Genomic DNA, 17,608 nt, shown 5'->3' with positions numbered 1-17,608 from the left:
CATATTTATATCAAAAAACAGCTTTTTACATTAGCATGTGACGTTCAGAACTAGCATACTTCCGGGGAATTTGCTAACAATTTACTAAATTACTCACGATAAACGTTCACAAAAAGCATAACAATTATTTTAAGAATTATAGATACATAACTCCTTTATTCACTCGATATGTCCGATTTTAAAATAGCTTTTTGGTGAAAGCACATTTTGCAATATTCTAAGTACATAGCCCAGGCATCACGGGCTAGCTATTTAGACACCCGGCAAGTTTAGCACTCACCAATATCAGATTTACTATTATAAAAGTTTGATTACCTTTTGTTGTCTTCGTCAGAATGCACTCCCAGGACTGCTACTTCAATAACAAATGTTGGTTTGGTCCAAAATAATCCATCGTTATATCCGAATAGCGGCGTTTTGTTCGTGCGTCCCAGACACTATCTGAATTGTAAAGAAGGGTCGCGCGCATGGCGCAATTCGTGACAAAAAAAATCTAAATAATCAATTACCGTACTTCGAAGCATGTCAACCGCTGTTTAAAATCCATTTTTATGCCATTTTTCTCGTAAAAAAGCGATAATATTCCGACCGGGTATGTCCATTTAGCTAAACAGAGGAAAGTAAACAAAGCTTTCGGTCGACGCGGGCACGAGCCTGAGTCTCACAGTACTGTAACCAGCCACTACCCAAACGCGCTACTTTTTTTCAGCCAGAGCCTGCAAAGCCACGATTCAGCTTTTTACTGCCTTCTGAGACCCTATGGCAGCCGTAGGAAGTGTCACGGGACAGCTAAGATCCTCACTCTTCAATAAACAGAGACAAGAAGAACGACACCTTGTCAGACAGGCCACTTCCTGCATGAAACCTTCTCAGTTTTTTGCCTGCCAAATGAGTTCTGTTATACTCACAGACACCATTCAAACAGTTTTAGAAACTTTAGGGTGTTTTCTATCCATATGTAATAAGTATATGCATATTCTAGTTACTGGGTAGGAGTGGTAACCAGATTAAATCGGGTACGTTTTTTATCCAGCCGTGAAAATACTGCCCCCTAGCCATAACAGGTTAAGGCTAGCTCTGATGTGCAAAATAATGATATTTTGAGACCATATAAATGGACTGATGAGAAATGTATGAAGAAATGGTTTTCTAGTCAGAGTTGTACTTAATTAAAAATGTTCATCTTTTGTGTGTGTTTCCCCCAGGGAGGAGTTCAAGGACGGACCACAGCTCAACGGGTGCGAACGGCGGCGTCAACACTGTGTCGCACAGCCACGGCATGGTCGCCAACGGTTACATCTGTAAAGACTGTTCCATACACTCTGAGAGGAAAGATGCTCTCACCACATACTCCTCCTCTTCCTCGTCTCAGGCTGCCTCTGCTGCAGCAGCTGCTGCCGCCTTCTCCTCTTCCTCGTCTCAGGCTGCATCTGCTGCAGCAGCTGCCGCCGCACTTTCATCATCTTCCTCGTCTCAGGCTGCCTCTGCTGCTGCAGCAGCTGCCACCATCTCCTCATCATCATCATCAGCTTCATCCTCCAGTTTATACTGCACGGTCAAGAGTCAGAAGAGCAAGACAGGTGAGAACCGTACCTAGTGTGCACACAACTGACTGGGGAGTGAAACAGGGTTGTGATCATTAGGCACCAAACGGAATGGTCATCAGTCAACCAGCCATTTCTTGTGTGTTTCTCTGTTTCTGTTCGCTTGTTAGTGCTAATGCTATGTGGGTTTCTACTTAGGAGAAGGACCCATTTCTCCACCTTTTATATGTCCGGCTAAGTTAACTAACCTGCTGTCCTTTCTCTGTCTAGGTCTCCTGGTGTCAGTCTCTAACACGTGTGTCCACTACAGCAGACGAGCCCTGGCCCCCATAGTGTCCCTGGTGACACTGCTCTTCCAGAACGTTCTGTGGCTGGGCACTAGGGCCAGAAGCCACTCAGGCAAAGGTATACGAGATGCTTACTACTGGGGTCTGTTCAGAGGGGTGCAATGTTACAAAATGTTCACATAGAAATGCATTATGTAGATCAGATATGGTGCAGAATTGGGCATCATATCAGCTCTATTCATTTTATCTGCACGCTTTTCCTCACTGAATTCCCCCCTGATACTACTTCCCTTCCCACCTGATCCATCTCTCTTTCTTTTTTTACTGTCTTTCATGGTTTGATTTATTCAAAGCTGTTCAATCTGATAGTCTTACTGGAGTCCAGTCCCTTGAATCGTAATGGGCTATAAAAAAATATATTTTAGAGCTAAAATCCCTTTGAATCTGTCTTTTTCACAGGCTCTTTGAACTCTGTCCTTTCTACTGTCTCTACTGTTCCTCCAGCTGTCATGTTCCTTCTGCTGTCCTGTCTCTACTGTTCCTCCAGCTGTCATGTTCCTGCTGCTGTCCTGTCTCTACTGTTCCTCCAGCTGTCATGTTCCTGCTGCTGTCCTGTCTCTACTGTTCCTCCAGCTGTCATGTTCCTGCTGCTGTCCTGTCTCTACTGTTCCTCCAGCTGTCATGTTCCTGCTGCTGTCCTGTCTCTACTGTTCCTCCAGCTGTCATGTTCCTGCTGCTGTCCTGTCTCTACTGTTCCTCCAGCTGTCATGTTCCTGCTGCTGTCCTGTCTCTACTGTTCCTCCAGCTGTCATGTTCCTTCTGCTGTCCTGTCTCTACTGTTCCTCCAGCTGTCATGTTCCTTCTGCTGTCCTGTCTCTACTGTTCCTTCTGCTGTCCTGTCTCTACTGTTCCTCCAGCTGTCATGTTCCTGCTGCTGTCCTGTCTCTACTGTTCCTCCAGCTGTCATGTTCCTGCTGCTGTCCTGTCTCTACTGTTCCTCCAGCTGTCATGTTCCTGCTGCTGTCCTGTCTCTACTGTTCCGCCAGCTGTCATGTTCCTGCTGCTGTCCTGTCTCTACTGTTCCTCCAGCTGTCATGTTCCTGCTGCTGTCCTGTCTACTGTTCCTGCTGCTGTCCTGTCTCTACTGTTCCTCCAGCTGTCATGTTCCTGCTGCTGTCCTGTCTCTACTGTTCCTGCTGCTGTCCTGTCTCTACTGTTCCTCCAGCTGTCATGTTCCTGCTGCTGTCCTGTCTCTACTGTTCCTGCTGCTGTCCTGTCTCTACTGTTCCTGCTGCTGTCCTGTCTCTACTGTTCCTCCAGCTGTCATGTTCCTTCTGCTGTCCTGTCTCTACTGTTCCTCCAGCTGTCATGTTCCTTCTGCTGTCCTGTCTCTACTGTTCCTCCAGCTGTCATGTTCCTGCTGCTGTCCTGTCTCTACTGTTCCTCCAGCTGTCATGTTCCTGCTGCTGTCCTGTCTACTGTTCCTGCTGCTGTCCTGTCTCTACTGTTCCTCCAGCTGTCATGTTCCTGCTGCTGTCCTGTCTCTACTGTTCCTCCAGCTGTCATGTTCCTGCTGCTGTCCTGTCTCTACTGTTCCGCCAGCTGTCATGTTCCTGCTGCTGTCCTGTCTCTACTGTTCCTCCAGCTGTCATGTTCCTGCTGCTGTCCTGTCTACTGTTCCTGCTGCTGTCCTGTCTCTACTGTTCCTCCAGCTGTCATGTTCCTGCTGCTGTCCTGTCTCTACTGTTCCTGCTGCTGTCCTGTCTCTACTGTTCCTGCTGCTGTCCTGTCTCTACTGTTCCTCCAGCTGTCATGTTCCTTCTGCTGTCCTGTCTCTACTGTTCCTCCAGCTGTCATGTTCCTTCTGCTGTCCTGTCTCTACTGTTCCTCCAGCTGTCATGTTCCTGCTGCTGTCCTGTCTCTACTGTTCCTCCAGCTGTCATGTTCCTGCTGCTGTCCTGTCTACTGTTCCTGCTGCTGTCCTGTCTCTACTGTTCCTCCAGCTGTCATGTTCCTGCTGCTGTCCTGTCTCTACTGTTCCTCCAGCTGTCATGTTCCTGCTGCTGTCCTGTCTCTACTGTTCCGCCAGCTGTCATGTTCCTGCTGCTGTCCTGTCTCTACTGTTCCTCCAGCTGTCATGTTCCTGCTGCTGTCCTGTCTACTGTTCCTGCTGCTGTCCTGTCTCTACTGTTCCTCCAGCTGTCATGTTCCTGCTGCTGTCCTGTCTCTACTGTTCCTGCTGCTGTCCTGTCTCTACTGTTCCTCCAGCTGTCATGTTCCTGCTGCTGTCCTGTCTCTACTGTTCCTGCTGCTGTCCTGTCTCTACTGTTCCTGCTGCTGTCCTGTCTCTACTGTTCCTCCAGCTGTCATGTTCCTGCTGCTGTCCTGTCTCTACTGTTCCTCCAGCTGTCATGTTCCTGCTGCTGTCCTGTCTCTCCTGTTCCTCCAGCTGTCATGTTCCTGCTGCTGTCCTGTCTCTCCTGTTCCTCCAGCTGTCATGTTCCTGCTGCTGTCCTGTCTCTCCTGTTCCTCCAGCTGTCATGTTCCTGCTGCTGTCCTGTCTACTGTTCCTGCTGCTGTCCTGTCTCTACTGTTCCTCCAGCTGTCATGTTCCTGCTGCTGTCCTGTCTCTACTGTTCCTCCAGCTGTCATGTTCCTGCTGCTGTCCTGTCTCTCCTGTTCCTCCAGCTGTCATGTTCCTTCTGCTGTCCTGTCTCTCCTGTTCCTCCAGCTGTCATGTTCCTTCTGCTGTCCTGTCTCTACTGTTCCTCCAGCTGTCATGTTCCTGCTGCTGTCCTGTCTCTACTGTTCCTCCAGCTGTCATGTTCCTGCTGCTGTCCTGTCTCTACTGTTCCTCCAGCTGTCATGTTCCTGCTGCTGTCCTGTCTACTGTTCCTGCTGCTGTCCTGTCTCTACTGTTCCTCCAGCTGTCATGTTCCTGCTGCTGTCCTGTCTCTACTGTTCCTGCTGCTGTCCTGTCTCTACTGTTCCTCCAGCTGTCATGTTCCTGCTGCTGTCCTGTCTCTACTGTTCCTGCTGCTGTCCTGTCTCTACTGTTCCTGCTGCTGTCCTGTCTCTACTGTTCCTCCAGCTGTCATGTTCCTTCTGCTGTCCTGTCTCTACTGTTCCTCCAGCTGTCATGTTCCTTCTGCTGTCCTGTCTCTACTGTTCCTCCAGCTGTCATGTTCCTGCTGCTGTCCTGTCTCTCCTGTTCCTCCAGCTGTCATGTTCCTGCTGCTGTCCTGTCTACTGTTCCTGCTGCTGTCCTGTCTCTACTGTTCCTCCAGCTGTCATGTTCCTGCTGCTGTCCTGTCTCTACTGTTCCTCCAGCTGTCATGTTCCTGCTGCTGTCCTGTCTCTCCTGTTCCTCCAGCTGTCATGTTCCTGCTGCTGTCCTGTCTCTACTGTTCCTCCAGCTGTCATGTTCCTGCTGCTGTCCTGTCTCTCCTGTTCCTCCAGCTGTCATGTTCCTGCTGCTGTCCTGTCTCTCCTGTTCCTCCAGCTGTCATGTTCCTGCTGCTGTCCTGTCTCTCCTGTTCCTCCAGCTGTCATGTTCCTGCTGCTGTCCTGTCTACTGTTCCTGCTGCTGTCCTGTCTCTACTGTTCCTGCTGCTGTCCTGTCTCTACTGTTCCTCCAGCTGTCATGTTCCTGCTGCTGTCCTGTCTCTACTGTTCCTCCAGCTGTCATGTTCCTGCTGCTGTCCTGTCTCTACTGTTCCTCCAGCTGTCATGTTCCTGCTGCTGTCCTGTCTCTACTGTTCCTCCAGCTGTCATGTTCCTGCTGCTGTCCTGTCTCTCCTGTTCCTCCAGCTGTCATGTTCCTGCTGCTGTCCTGTCTCTCCTGTTCCTCCAGCTGTCATGTTCCTTCTGCTGTCCTGTCTCTACTGTTCCTCCAGCTGTCATGTTCCTGCTGCTGTCCTGTCTCTACTGTTCCTGCTGCTGTCCTGTCTCTACTGTTCCTCCAGCTGTCATGTTCCTGCTGCTGTCCTGTCTCTACTGTTCCTCCAGCTGTCATGTTCCTGCTGCTGTCCTGTCTCTACTGTTCCTCCAGCTGTCATGTTCCTGCTGCTGTCCTGTCTCTACTGTTCCTGCTGCTGTCCTGTCTCTACTGTTCCTCCAGCTGTCCTGTCTCTCCTGTTCTTCCTGCACAGCCTGGTCATCAGTCATAAAGTCATATATTTTTATGTGACCTCATCATGCCTCACTGCTCTCTTTTCCTCACCTGCCCTGCTTCGTCAGGGTGAGCTGTTGAATATCCAGCTATCTTCATCCTCTTCTTCCTGCTTCATCTCATATCTAGATCCAGTACTCTTCCACTCCTGTCACTTCCCAGCCTCAGAACTGTGACATTGGAGGTGGAAATGGAATAGCCTGGTCCCAGATCTGTATTGGCCTTAACATTAGTCAGATGAGTTGTTTAAATAAAGCAAAATACTGATCTGGTCCCGGGCTGGAAAGGGGACGGGGGTTTAACAGACAGATTGTCTGACCTGACATTTGATGTGTGGTATGGTTGTGTCACTAGGTGTCCTGGTGTCCCTCTTAGACAGGGTCAGACGGGCCGTCTCCTCCAGCGCGTCCCGTGTCTCTTGGCTCTATAAGCAGACCACTCTCCACAGGATGATGGGCTACAGGGCCAACGGCTACGAAGGCAAAGGTACCTGACCCACCGCCGACCTGAAGTCAGGAGGCATGGGTCAAAGGTCATCGATCATCAACACTGACCAGTCCCCACCTCAGTGACCCTCTTTTTTTCAGCCCTCTATTTCCAGTATCCGCCGACACATTTCTTTCTCAAGCTCTTGGTCTTTGCATTTCTGTGTCTGTGAAAACGTATCTGTGAAGGCTGGGCATAAGGTTAACTGTGCATGTATAGTAATGGTTTGGTGGATTATAATGTAGAGGAATGCTTCTCTCCACAGTATGTACAGATGCTGTTTTCTACTGTGTAGTTTCACCACAGATAACTCTATTTTGATCTTCAGAGCCTCTCTCTCCAGCTCTGTCCATCTACCTCTGCATGCTCATCACTGAAACGGTCCTCCATACTTCTTAAAGAGACAGAGACAGAACTCCTGTACCACCTCACTGCATGTCATTCATCTTTGTTTTCCCCCTATACACACTCCCTCCCTCCCTCCCTCCCTGTCTCCCTCCCTCTCTGTCTCACTCCCTCTTTGTCTGTCTGTCTCTGTCTCTTGTCTCTTTATCCATCTCAGGTTTAATACAGGTCCACTTGATTACGTCATAAACAAATGCTTTTCTTTCCACTTTGGTTGGTTCCCTTGGTGACATTTCCCTCTCTTGTGTGTCGAAATATACAATGCGTCACACGCTCTTGGTCGCCACTCGCCTGCAGAATGTAAAGTTTTGGTATGTAAATATGATTATTAATAGTTTGTTGTGTTGCAGCTCACTCTAGTTACTGTGGGAGCATGAATGTAAAAGACCACGTGATGGGAGACGGACACCCCCACTTTTTGAATGGCTCGTTGTGTAAGTAGTCAACACGCTCACACACACACCCATGTGCATGCGCACACACACACACACACATTCCCTCTCAAGTGCTCTATACGTGCCAGGGGGCCACTTTGTCACCCTGATTGACCCAGAGTTAATTCAATGCGTGACCTATTTCCAGATCAGTGCACAGGGGTTACGTGAACCGCTAGGGCCAGTGGCCAGCCGGTCACACCTCTTTCACCAGTCAGTGACTGTACTCTGGCTACTGGTCTCCCTAGTCAGATACAGCAGGTGTTTGTGTGTTTCCATACAAGCACTGAGAAGTTTTTTTTAAGATTGTTTTGAAAAGGCCGAAACCCATAAAGATCAATCAGATGTATCTCTGTGAATGTTTCACTTCACTTTAAAGATTGTTTCAAGGAAACTGGGAGAAGAAATTGTCTATGTCTTATCTTCCTAAATTACACTGGTGTCAGAGTCAGACAGAATGACATACGATCCTGACAAAGCAGTTGAACAAACGTCAAACAGAGAACTAAGGCCTGTTTGACACAGAAGTTGCTAATCCAAACATCTGAAGAGGAGGGAGGAAGGGATGGGCTGTGTCACCAAAGAGAGAACCTGGAACGTTGCCTTTCTTTCTTGCACATGCGTACATCTCAGAAGATTGCTTTTTCATATTAACGTGGTTCCTGTGTTCTAAGATTTGATCATCTACGCATTTTGATTGCAATAAAGACAACCTGGAATGCAACCAGAGATTGACAGACAGACAGTTCTCTGTCAACTGTGTTGCAGCTGTGGACATTTCACTCATTCAGAAGCATTTTTTCTGTGGTTGGTAGTTTTTATAATATTGGATTTTCCTTTTCTTCATTTTTTTACATTCCAAAAAAAACGAATACATATAAACAAAAATGTACAGACATACAAACAATGACTACATCTCATCTGCCCAGACCTGCATGCTCACACTCCCATCCCTAGTGCCTGAATTATTGTTTGCAACTTGGTCTTAAATTGTACCAATTAGTTTTTCTCAGTTACCCATGCTATTTCAGTAATACATCATTAGATTTTTCCATTGTGTCAATGATGGCGGATTGATCGACTTCCACGTTTTTAGTATCTGTTTTTTCAAAATGATTGATGAGAAGAGAATCGTCCAGCCCATTGTATCTCACTACACCCTCACATGACATGTCTTGAAATATGCAGACAGATGGATTAAAAGTACGTTTACGTTGTAATACTTCTGATAGACAACATTCTAGCTCCGCCCATAACTTCCAAACTTTGTAGCATTCTCAGAAAGCATGGATTATGGAGTTATTATTAGTTTTACACTTTAGACATGACTTAGCTGTTATGTTGTAGAATTTCTCAATTTTTCTCTTGTGTAATAAATTCTGAACATTACATTATAGGGAGTGATATTGGTTGTTTTGGTAAAATACGTTTCATTTTCTTCCATATTGTTTTAGTGTTCTTAACTATGTCGTTGTTAATGTTCTTAGCTTTATCCTTTGAAAATAGACATGTCAAAATATTCTGGGGATGAGCATGTGCATCTTCAATATGTACCCATTGTTCCTCTTTAGTGTATTTAACTATATGTCACAAGTAAAAGCCTTGGGTAGGGAGTTGATACAATTCCAAGTCTGGAAGGTTAAACCACCCCCGGACTTAGGAAGATATAAAACTTTCCTTTTTATTCTATTCATTTTATTTGAATGCTTTTACATTTCATACATTATTTAGAACTTTTATTTGACTTCTGAATTGTTAAGTTATATACATTTTTTGCTTCTGAGTTGCTTTGATGTTTATTGCATTTAATATTACATAATGTTTCATTTGTTTGTGTTTTGTTTGTTTGCTTTTCCTCCTTGTCTGCCATCCATCCGTCATGTGGTCTGCCTCAGGTGACGACTGTAAAGGGAAGCAGCACCTGGAGACCAACACACTGGTCCACAGTCACACACAGATCTCCAGAACTCACCGTCTACTGGGGGGTCTGTGGACCCTTATAGCTTACACAGGTTATAATCCCCTTCCTCCTCCTGGTTTCCTTACTGATCTAGTACAGATACAAGTTAACCCCCATCCTCCTCTCCCTAGCTTCCTTCCTTACTGACCTAATACACATACATCAGAGTTGTATTGATTGGTCCAAACCGTAGCAAAACGTTCTGCAACAGAACCCAAAAAAAAGCATTTCTTATTGGACAAGTTCAGGTAGTCCTTCCCTGACTCAGTCAGTTTGATTCTGTTTGGTGCCTAATGAATACGACCCTTGCTTTATAAACCTTGCGCACATAGACTTTTCATAGGAATCTCTCATTGACAGCAATGCAAATTATATACAAACTGTGGGTGTGGGGAAATACAATTCCCTTCCTTCCACTATTGGACTAGGACCTGTTTTGTTGCACTGCCGATAGTGGCTGAGGTCAGGACTAGGCTCCAGAGAGCTGATCTGAAATCAGTTGTGAACTGAAGCCTCAGTATTTTTAATTGTCCTAATGCCCAACATTTGTTATTACCATGTCATTAGCACTCTATTTACTGAATTGAATCACTATGATTTCTTAGTTTTTTACCTTTATTTTAACAGCTTAGTCTCATTGACATTGAGATAAAAAAAAAGATATATATATATTTTTTATGAGAGACCTGGCCAAAATAGCAGCACATAAAGTTTCATACAAAGACCCTTTTCTAATGAAAGCTCCAACGTTGAGTGTTTGTTCTGACCTTCCAGGCTACTGTCTGCTCCAGCCAGGTTACTATGTAGTGAGGTCAGGCCTGGCGCTGGGGTCAGCAGTGGGATCAGCAGTACGGTCAGTGGCTCAGAGACTCCTGTCAGTGCTGTGGCTAGTCCTGGGAGCTCCAGGTTAGTTACCCTGTGTTGCATCCATCCTCTTCATCATCAGTATTTAGTTGTTTAATCAGTTGCTCTTTCTTATATCATACACGCTACGTTACAGTAATGATACCCCCCCCAGGTAAAGCAGCCAGACGGTTGTTGTGGTGTCTGGGGACAGGCTGGTACCAGCTGGTGTCTCTCATGTCTTTGTTCAACGTCTTCTTCCTGACCCGGTGAGAGCCTCTGTTGATGTATCCAACTCATGTGACTTTTGCCAGTGTAGTTCTCAGAAAGATCCATGTGTAGATTATTTTTATTCACCTACTATTGTCCTTTGTTATCAAAGGTTGTAGATTTAACTCTGGCTGTAACTTTTGATTGATGTGATTGACAGCAGAGACATTTCAGATATCTGGGGCAAACCGTAGTAAAACAGCCAAATGTTTAGCAATGGAAAATTACAGGTTTTTGTCATTGGACAATTTTACATTGTACCTTCCTGTTTGTGTCTGAGACCCAGTTATCATTGTGCATGTTTGATAAATATTTATGACTGTTCTTATGCAGGCTCTGTCTAACATGATAAATCTTAATTAATTAAATATTACATTTTGATTAAATTATTTCTCTCATCTGAGGAAGGAAAGGTTACAGTGTCTTATCACGTTATGTTTTACGGTGTGTGTGTGTGTGTGCGTATCTCAGGTGTGTTTTGCTCACTGCTCTGTGTGTCTCTTTCAGGTGCCTGCCCAGAATGTGGAAGCTCCTCCTCTTCCTCCTTCCCTTCCTGCTACTCCTGTGTGAGTAACAGTGTGCTCACCTGACGTAACCTACTTCACACACAAACACGCCGATCTGTCAGCTGTGTAGCACCAGAGCTGTTAACCAGCACCCCGGGGATAACTCCTAATCCAGCCCCAGATCTAGGACACACTTACTGGGCACACAGCTACAGAACCAGCCCTTCTGTGGAACAACACTTTTACACACTGTACTTTCTACACTAACAGTCTACACAAAGCACTGACTTGCGTTCATAAACCCACAAGCTACTATCAAATCCCCAAATTCATGCATAAACACAAAAAAACGTAAACAATAGAAGCCTAAGAAACAACAGGTGCTATACCAATAAAGCTTTCACTGCATTTATAGTAAAGACAGGCAGGTTGTTGCATACTGTAGTTCCTGTTGATTCATTTCCTTGTTTCTCTCTCCTCTCAGGGTTGTGGTTCTGGGGTCCGTCCAGTTTCCTCTCCTACCTTCCAGCCATAAACCTGACAGAGTGGCGCTCCAGAGTGGTGTCCCCCTTCACCTTCTCATCGTTTATCCTGACCCCTGCCCTTGTTCCCACCCCCTCCACACCACTGGAGCAGACCCCCCCAGTACCCCCCGGCCCACAGGCACAGGTAAGAGAGGAGCTCACCTGAGAAGCCCGAGAGTGTCTCTCAATTTGTCTGTATTGTGCGAATATGGTACTTCATGAAAAACACCTGCTTCATGAATGTTAGACTAAAACAAGCTTTCTTGTTCTCTCTCTAACCTCTCACTGTACTTCTGTGTCCCTCCTTTATTTCTGTCTATCCCGTATCTCCCTCTACAGCCAGTCCTTCCCCCCATAGTCACTGTGGACACAGAGAGCCTGGAGCGTCTGGAGCGGGTGGAGCATGGTCTGGCCCTGCTGTGGGAGCGGGTGCAGCAGGGGGACCAGAGGCAGGAGCAGCATCACGGGGACACCCTGGCCCAGTACACCCTCCTGAGGGAGCAGCTGGACAGCCAGACGGACAGGGACAGCCTGGGTCTCTGGGTCTCTGGCTTGCTGGAGCACCGGATCACCCTGCTGAGAGGAGAGCTGGAGCAGCAGGAGGCCTCACACAGGGCACAGGTAGGGATGGCTGTCATGGGAGGGAAAGGGACTGGGGCCGGACACCAAAGCTGTTGATAGGACTGGGACTTGGTGTTAGGAATGGGGTCGGGGCTTGGCGGCAGGAATGGGGTCGGGGCTTGGCGGCAGGAATGGGGTCGGGGCTTGGCGGCAGGAATGGGGTCGGGGCTTGGCGGCAGGAATGGGGTCGGGGCTTGGCGGCAGGAATGGGGTCGGGGCTTGGCGGCAGGAATGGGGTCGGGGCTTGGCGGCAGGAATGGGGTCGGGGCTTGGCGGCAGGAATGGGGTCGGGGCTTGGCGGCAGGAATGGGGTCGGGGCTTGGCGGCAGGAATGAGGTCGGGGCTTGGCGGCAGGAATGGGGTCGGGGCTTGGCGGCAGGAATGGGGTCGGGGCTTGGCGGCAGGAATGGGGTCGGGGCTTGGCGGCAGGAATGGGGTCGGGGCTTGGCGGCAGGAATGGGGTCGGGGCTTGGCGGCAGGAATGGGGTCGGGGCTTGGCGGCAGGAATGGGGTCGGGGCTTGGCGGCAGGAATGGGGTCGGGGCTTGGCGGCAGGAATGGGGTTGGGGCTTGGTGGCAGGAATGATCAGAGGGTTGAGCTTCAACATTTTAATTGATAACTATGTACAGATTTGTGCTTTTTATGTAGGGTCAGATTTCAGTGCGTTTTGCTTCGTAAGCATTCCATACTGACCCCCTATTCCTTATTACTGAGTTCCTTACTCTTTACTTCTGGGTGACCTCTTCTCTCCCTCTCTTTCTCTCTTTCTCTCCCTCTCTCCTCCTCTCTCCTGTGCAGACTGAAGAGCAGAGGGTTCAGCAGCAGCAGAGTCAGGAGACACGGCTAGCTGAGCTGGAGAGGCTGCTGCAGGTCCTCGCTACTAAAACTGAGGTAACGTCTATTACTGAGAAATACACACATTACCTACATTTCCCAATACATACAGGAACATACAGGTCCTGGCAGTTGAAACTGATGAAATGGTCTATGGGACATGCACACCAGACTATGAATGAAACCCTGTGAGATCAAATGAATCCATCCAGGAGCATACGTTACCTCCACATCTGAACACACACCACTAGATCTTAGCAGGCTAACAGCTAAGCTTATTACTGACTGACACATACAAGACCCACGCATCACATTACCCACCCATAGGAACACAAACAGGAACATACCGCTTCTGGCAGCTCATCTGAATAAGCACCAGTCCATACATGCATCATCTCAGGTAGTTCGTTTGAATACATACAGTGTGACACACACTCATACAAGTCTAGTCATCTGATACACAGGAGTCAGCATGTCCCTGTCCTTTTAGGTTAATTGTGATGACATATTTATTTTATTTCACCTTTATTTAACCAGGTAGGCTAGTTGAGAACAAGTTCTCATTTGCAACTGCGACCTGGCCAAGATAAAGCATAGCAATTTGACACATACAACAACACAGTTACACATGGAATAAACAAAACATACAATCAATAATACAGTAGAAAAAAATAAAACAAAAAGTCTATATACAGTGAGTGCAAATGAGGTAAGTTAAGGCAATAAATAGGCCATGGTGGCGAAGTAATTACAATATAGCAATTAAACACTGGAATGGTAGATGTGCAGAAGATGAATGTGCAAGTAGAGATACTGGGGTGCGAAGGAGCAAGATAAATAAATACAGTATGGGGATGAGGTAGGTAGATAGATGGGCTATGTACAGATAATGCCCGTTCTGAAAGTGTTCACGTCAACACGTGCTGTATTGTAGCTTATTGGCTGTTAATTTATATTACAGTACTGACCATTTTAATTTATAGTACTGTACATTTTAATATATATTACTGTACTGTACATTTTAATGAGGTTGTATTTCAGGCGGTGCAACGGGAACAGCGGAAGGAGGAGACAGAGGAGACAGCCACACCACCCCCTGCCTCTGTCCCTGTCAGGTAGGTTCACCGTCACTGGCTTAACGTCCATAGATGATATAGTGCAGAACTTTTCTACGGTTTACACCTGCACTCTATTTCATGTGGAAGGAAACTCTTGCACACTGATTCTCTTCATTTGCCCCAAAATGTTTTAATGTCTTATGACTGAAACATTGGTCTAAGTTGTCCATTATTAGATCAAACAATAGAGCCAGTGTATTGGAGTTAGTTTTTACAGCATGCAAAAGTTTATATTTTTTAAAGTGTGGAGCCAAGTCCAGGGTTGCAAAATTTGTGTCAGTTTCTCAAAACTGGTTTACCAGAAATGCCGGTGAGAAGATTCCTGGAATCAGGAGGTAATAAGCCAGACGTCAGGGAATCTTCCAAACTGGATTTCTGGAAAATGGGGAATTTATGGGACATTTTTCAGACCTAAACAAGTGTAACAGAGATACTTCTCTCTCTCTCTTTCCCCCTTTATCTCTCTCACTTTCTATTTTCTCCACCTCAGTGTGGGTGTGGACCAGGAGGCCCATGCTGCTTTGCTGGCGGAGGTGCAGAGGCTGGAGGAGGAGCTGGGTCGGATCAGGGGCGACCTGCAGGGGGTGATGGGATGTCAGGGGAAATGTGAGCAGCTGAACACAATCCAGGAAACAGTGAGTATGAGACAACTGTCTGTTTACTGCTTTTAGTGTTTACTGTACCTTGTGCTGATATAGCTCAGTCTTTTATTATAGTAGTCGTACATTACCTTTGCAATATAATGTCATTCTTCCAAATGACAGCCTGTACTGTGCTGTTACTGAACTTCTACATGATGGTATATGTATTCTGCAGTTACAGCCCCTCACACATGATCTGTCTCACCTCTCCCTCTGTCTCACCTCTCCCTCCCAGGTGTCTACCCAGGTGTCTGCCCAGGTGAGGCGGGAGCTGCGGGCCCTGTTCTACGGCTCTGACGACCAGACCCCCCAGGGTGAACCAGACATCCCCGAGGGACTCCTCCAGTGGCTGTCGTTGCGCTTTGTGAGCGGGGCCGATCTGCAGGCCCTCCTGGCCAACCTGGAGCTCAGCATCCTGAGGAACGTGTCGCTGCAGCTGGAGCAGAGCAGGGCTGAGGCCCGGACGGAGGCTGAGGCCAGGGCTGCAGTCATCACCACCCAGACCCAGGCTATTACACAGAGTGCCCAACACACCGCCGTGGGCGGGGGACTGTCTGAGGAGGTAGACTACACACTCCACTATAGTGACTCTTTGTTGTCGTTAACCCAGTGCTACTCACTGTCATCAGAGGAACGGCTTCATTATCATCATTTATTTCATGAAGATGGACCGGTGTCCTGGACCCAGATTCTCCATAGAGCATGCTTTTGACTTCACGGCCCGCATCCACAAAGTGTCTCAGGGTAGGAGTGCTGATCTAGGATCTGACCATATAACCTGACCATATATGCATTATGATCTAAAAGGCTAAACTGATCTTGGATCATTCAGCACTACTACTCTGAGATGCTTTGTGAATAGTGGATCAGGAGTAGGTTTAATTTGGGTCTTGGAAACCACCTCCTTCCTATATGATGTACTTTCACTATATGATGACTGTTACTTTAAGTGGTCATGATTGTCAATGAGACTAGGCTTCATTGTGTGTGGAGGTGAATGGCAGAGTCTCTGCAACAGGTATCCAACCATACACACATCCTAACCCTCCATCCCTGCCTCTGCATCTCTCTCCCCTAGCAAGTGCAGCTGATCGTCCAGAATGCCCTGAAACTCTACTCCCAGGATAGGACGGGCCTAGTGGACTACGCCCTGGAGTCTGGAGGTAAAGAGACCTCTCACTCTGTTTACATGAACAGAACCACCCTGTGGGTTAGAGCCAGCCTGTTGACATGTCCATGAACAGAACCACCCTGTGGGTTAGAGCCAGCCTGTTGACAGGTCCATGAACAGAACCACCCTGTGGGTTAGAGCCAGCCTGTTGACAGGTCCATGAACAGAACCACTCTGTGGGTTAGAGCCAGCCTGTTGACAGGTCCATGAACAGAACCACTCTGTGGGTTAGAGCCAGCCTGTTGACATGTCCATGAACAGAACCACTCTGTGGGTTAGAGCCAGCCTGTTGACAGGTCCATGAACAGAACCACTCTGTGGGTTAGAGCCAGCCTGTTGACTGACATGTCCATGAACAGAACCACCCTGTGGTTCCGAACCACCCTGTGGGTTAGAGCCAGCCTGTTGACAGGTCCATGAACAGAACCACTCTGTGGGTTAGAGCCAGCCTGTTGACAGGTCCATGAACAGAACCACCCTGTGGGTTAGAGCCAGCCTGTTGACATGTCCATGAACAGAACCACTCTGTGGGTTAGAGCCAGCCTGTTGACAGGTCCATGAACAGAACCACTCTGTGGGTTAGAGCCAGCCTGTTGACAGGTCCATGAACAAAACTACCCTGTGGGTCAGAACCACTCTGTGGGTTAGAGCCAGCTCCATGATGGTGGTTTATAATGGAAGGATTATCCTAGCCGTTAGCCTAGTGTTACATAACTATACAGCAGCCAGCACTGAGGGTTCGTCCCAAATGGCACCCTATTCCCTATATAGTGCCCTACTATAAAGGGAATAGGGTGCCTATGGTGTCCTACTTTTGACCAGGACAAAAGTAGTGCACTATAAAGGGAATAGGGTGCCAGGTCAAAAGTAGTGTACTAAGGGAATAGTGTGCCATTTCAGTATGAATGGTACTGGTATAACAGTAGTGAAGAGGCCAGTAGGGCTTTAGAGGCCAAAGCTCAGCTAGTCTGTCTCCATACACAATAAGCCTGTTGTCATACTAATGGCCTGTGTGGATTGGACAGGCACAGGGGGATCCATTAGATTAGTGGTCAGATGAACTGAGTGGTCTGGGATGTTTGTCTGTGTGGATTCTATTTTGATGTGTGTGTTAGTATGGAATCATGTTATTGTATGTTGTGTGTTTCATTGCATTATCCCTGTGTATGGTCAGATGGCTTTTCAATACAGTTTCCTCACCACAGGGTTGTGGTTCAGGCATTAGGATTTCTGACTCATATATACATTTTGACCTAAGATTGAATAAGAATGTCTTTCTTGCTCCCATTCTTTCATTCGTTGACTGATTAATTAATTGATTGGTTGATTAAATAAAGATCCACTTATTCCCAGAAGATAAGTCATAAACCTTAAGACATGTATTTCCAATGTGGTCTTCCTGCGTAGAAATAGAAAGGAATTTATTGTGGTTGAACTGTGGTAATGATGTAACGTGGTCATGTGTCTGTGTGGTCAGGCGGTAGCATCCTAAGCACGCGCTGCTCGGAGACGTACGAGACAAAGACGGCCCTCATGAGTCTGTTCAGCGTGCCCCTCTGGTACTTCTCCCAGTCACCCCGCGTCGCCATCCAGGTGAGCTCTCCAATTCAAACGTTCAGAAGCTTTATTGTTCCGGTCACAAACGCAGTGTACAAATAAAAACACATTCCAACAATAGCTGCAATCCAGGAATAGCTGCTGAGCTGCTTAGAAGACACTGATTCAATAAAGTTATTCCAGAAAGAAGCTGTCGTGTTCAACACCACCAGGGGACATCGTTTCCTCTTTATCAG

General features: G+C 47.2%; 1 protein-coding gene across 10 annotated transcripts in view; it reads left to right on the top strand.

Moving 5' to 3' along the window:
• Positions 1-17,608, top strand: part of LOC106601863 (SUN domain-containing protein 1) — a 45,264-nt gene that overhangs the window by 24,848 nt on the left and 2,808 nt on the right. For 7 of the 10 annotated variants that reach the window (XM_082972840.1, XM_082972839.1, XM_082972838.1 and 4 more), the window contains 16 exons: positions 1,206-1,580; positions 1,815-1,949; positions 6,357-6,488; positions 7,244-7,327; positions 9,223-9,339; positions 10,062-10,193; positions 10,306-10,399; positions 10,908-10,966; positions 11,391-11,575; positions 11,770-12,051; positions 12,850-12,942; positions 13,927-14,000; positions 14,494-14,638; positions 14,880-15,206; positions 15,723-15,807; positions 17,293-17,408. In XM_082972840.1, coding sequence (XP_082828966.1) covers positions 1,206-1,580; positions 1,815-1,949; positions 6,357-6,488; positions 7,244-7,327; positions 9,223-9,339; positions 10,062-10,193; positions 10,306-10,399; positions 10,908-10,966; positions 11,391-11,575; positions 11,770-12,051; positions 12,850-12,942; positions 13,927-14,000; positions 14,494-14,638; positions 14,880-15,206; positions 15,723-15,807; positions 17,293-17,408 — 2,435 coding nt within the window. The remainder of the gene's footprint in view (positions 1-1,205; positions 1,581-1,814; positions 1,950-6,356; positions 6,489-7,243; positions 7,328-9,222; positions 9,340-10,061; positions 10,194-10,305; positions 10,400-10,907; positions 10,967-11,390; positions 11,576-11,769; positions 12,052-12,849; positions 12,943-13,926; positions 14,001-14,493; positions 14,639-14,879; positions 15,207-15,722; positions 15,808-17,292; positions 17,409-17,608) is intronic. The other 3 variants (XM_082972834.1, XM_082972835.1, XM_082972836.1) reach the window with 3 other exon arrangements.

The sequence above is a fragment of the Salmo salar genome, chromosome 03 (genome assembly GCF_965601325.2).
Source record: "Salmo salar chromosome 03, fSalSal1, whole genome shotgun sequence".
NCBI classification, from domain to species: Eukaryota; Metazoa; Chordata; class Actinopteri; order Salmoniformes; family Salmonidae; genus Salmo; species Salmo salar.
This window is presented reverse-complemented; position numbering and strand designations above follow the sequence as displayed.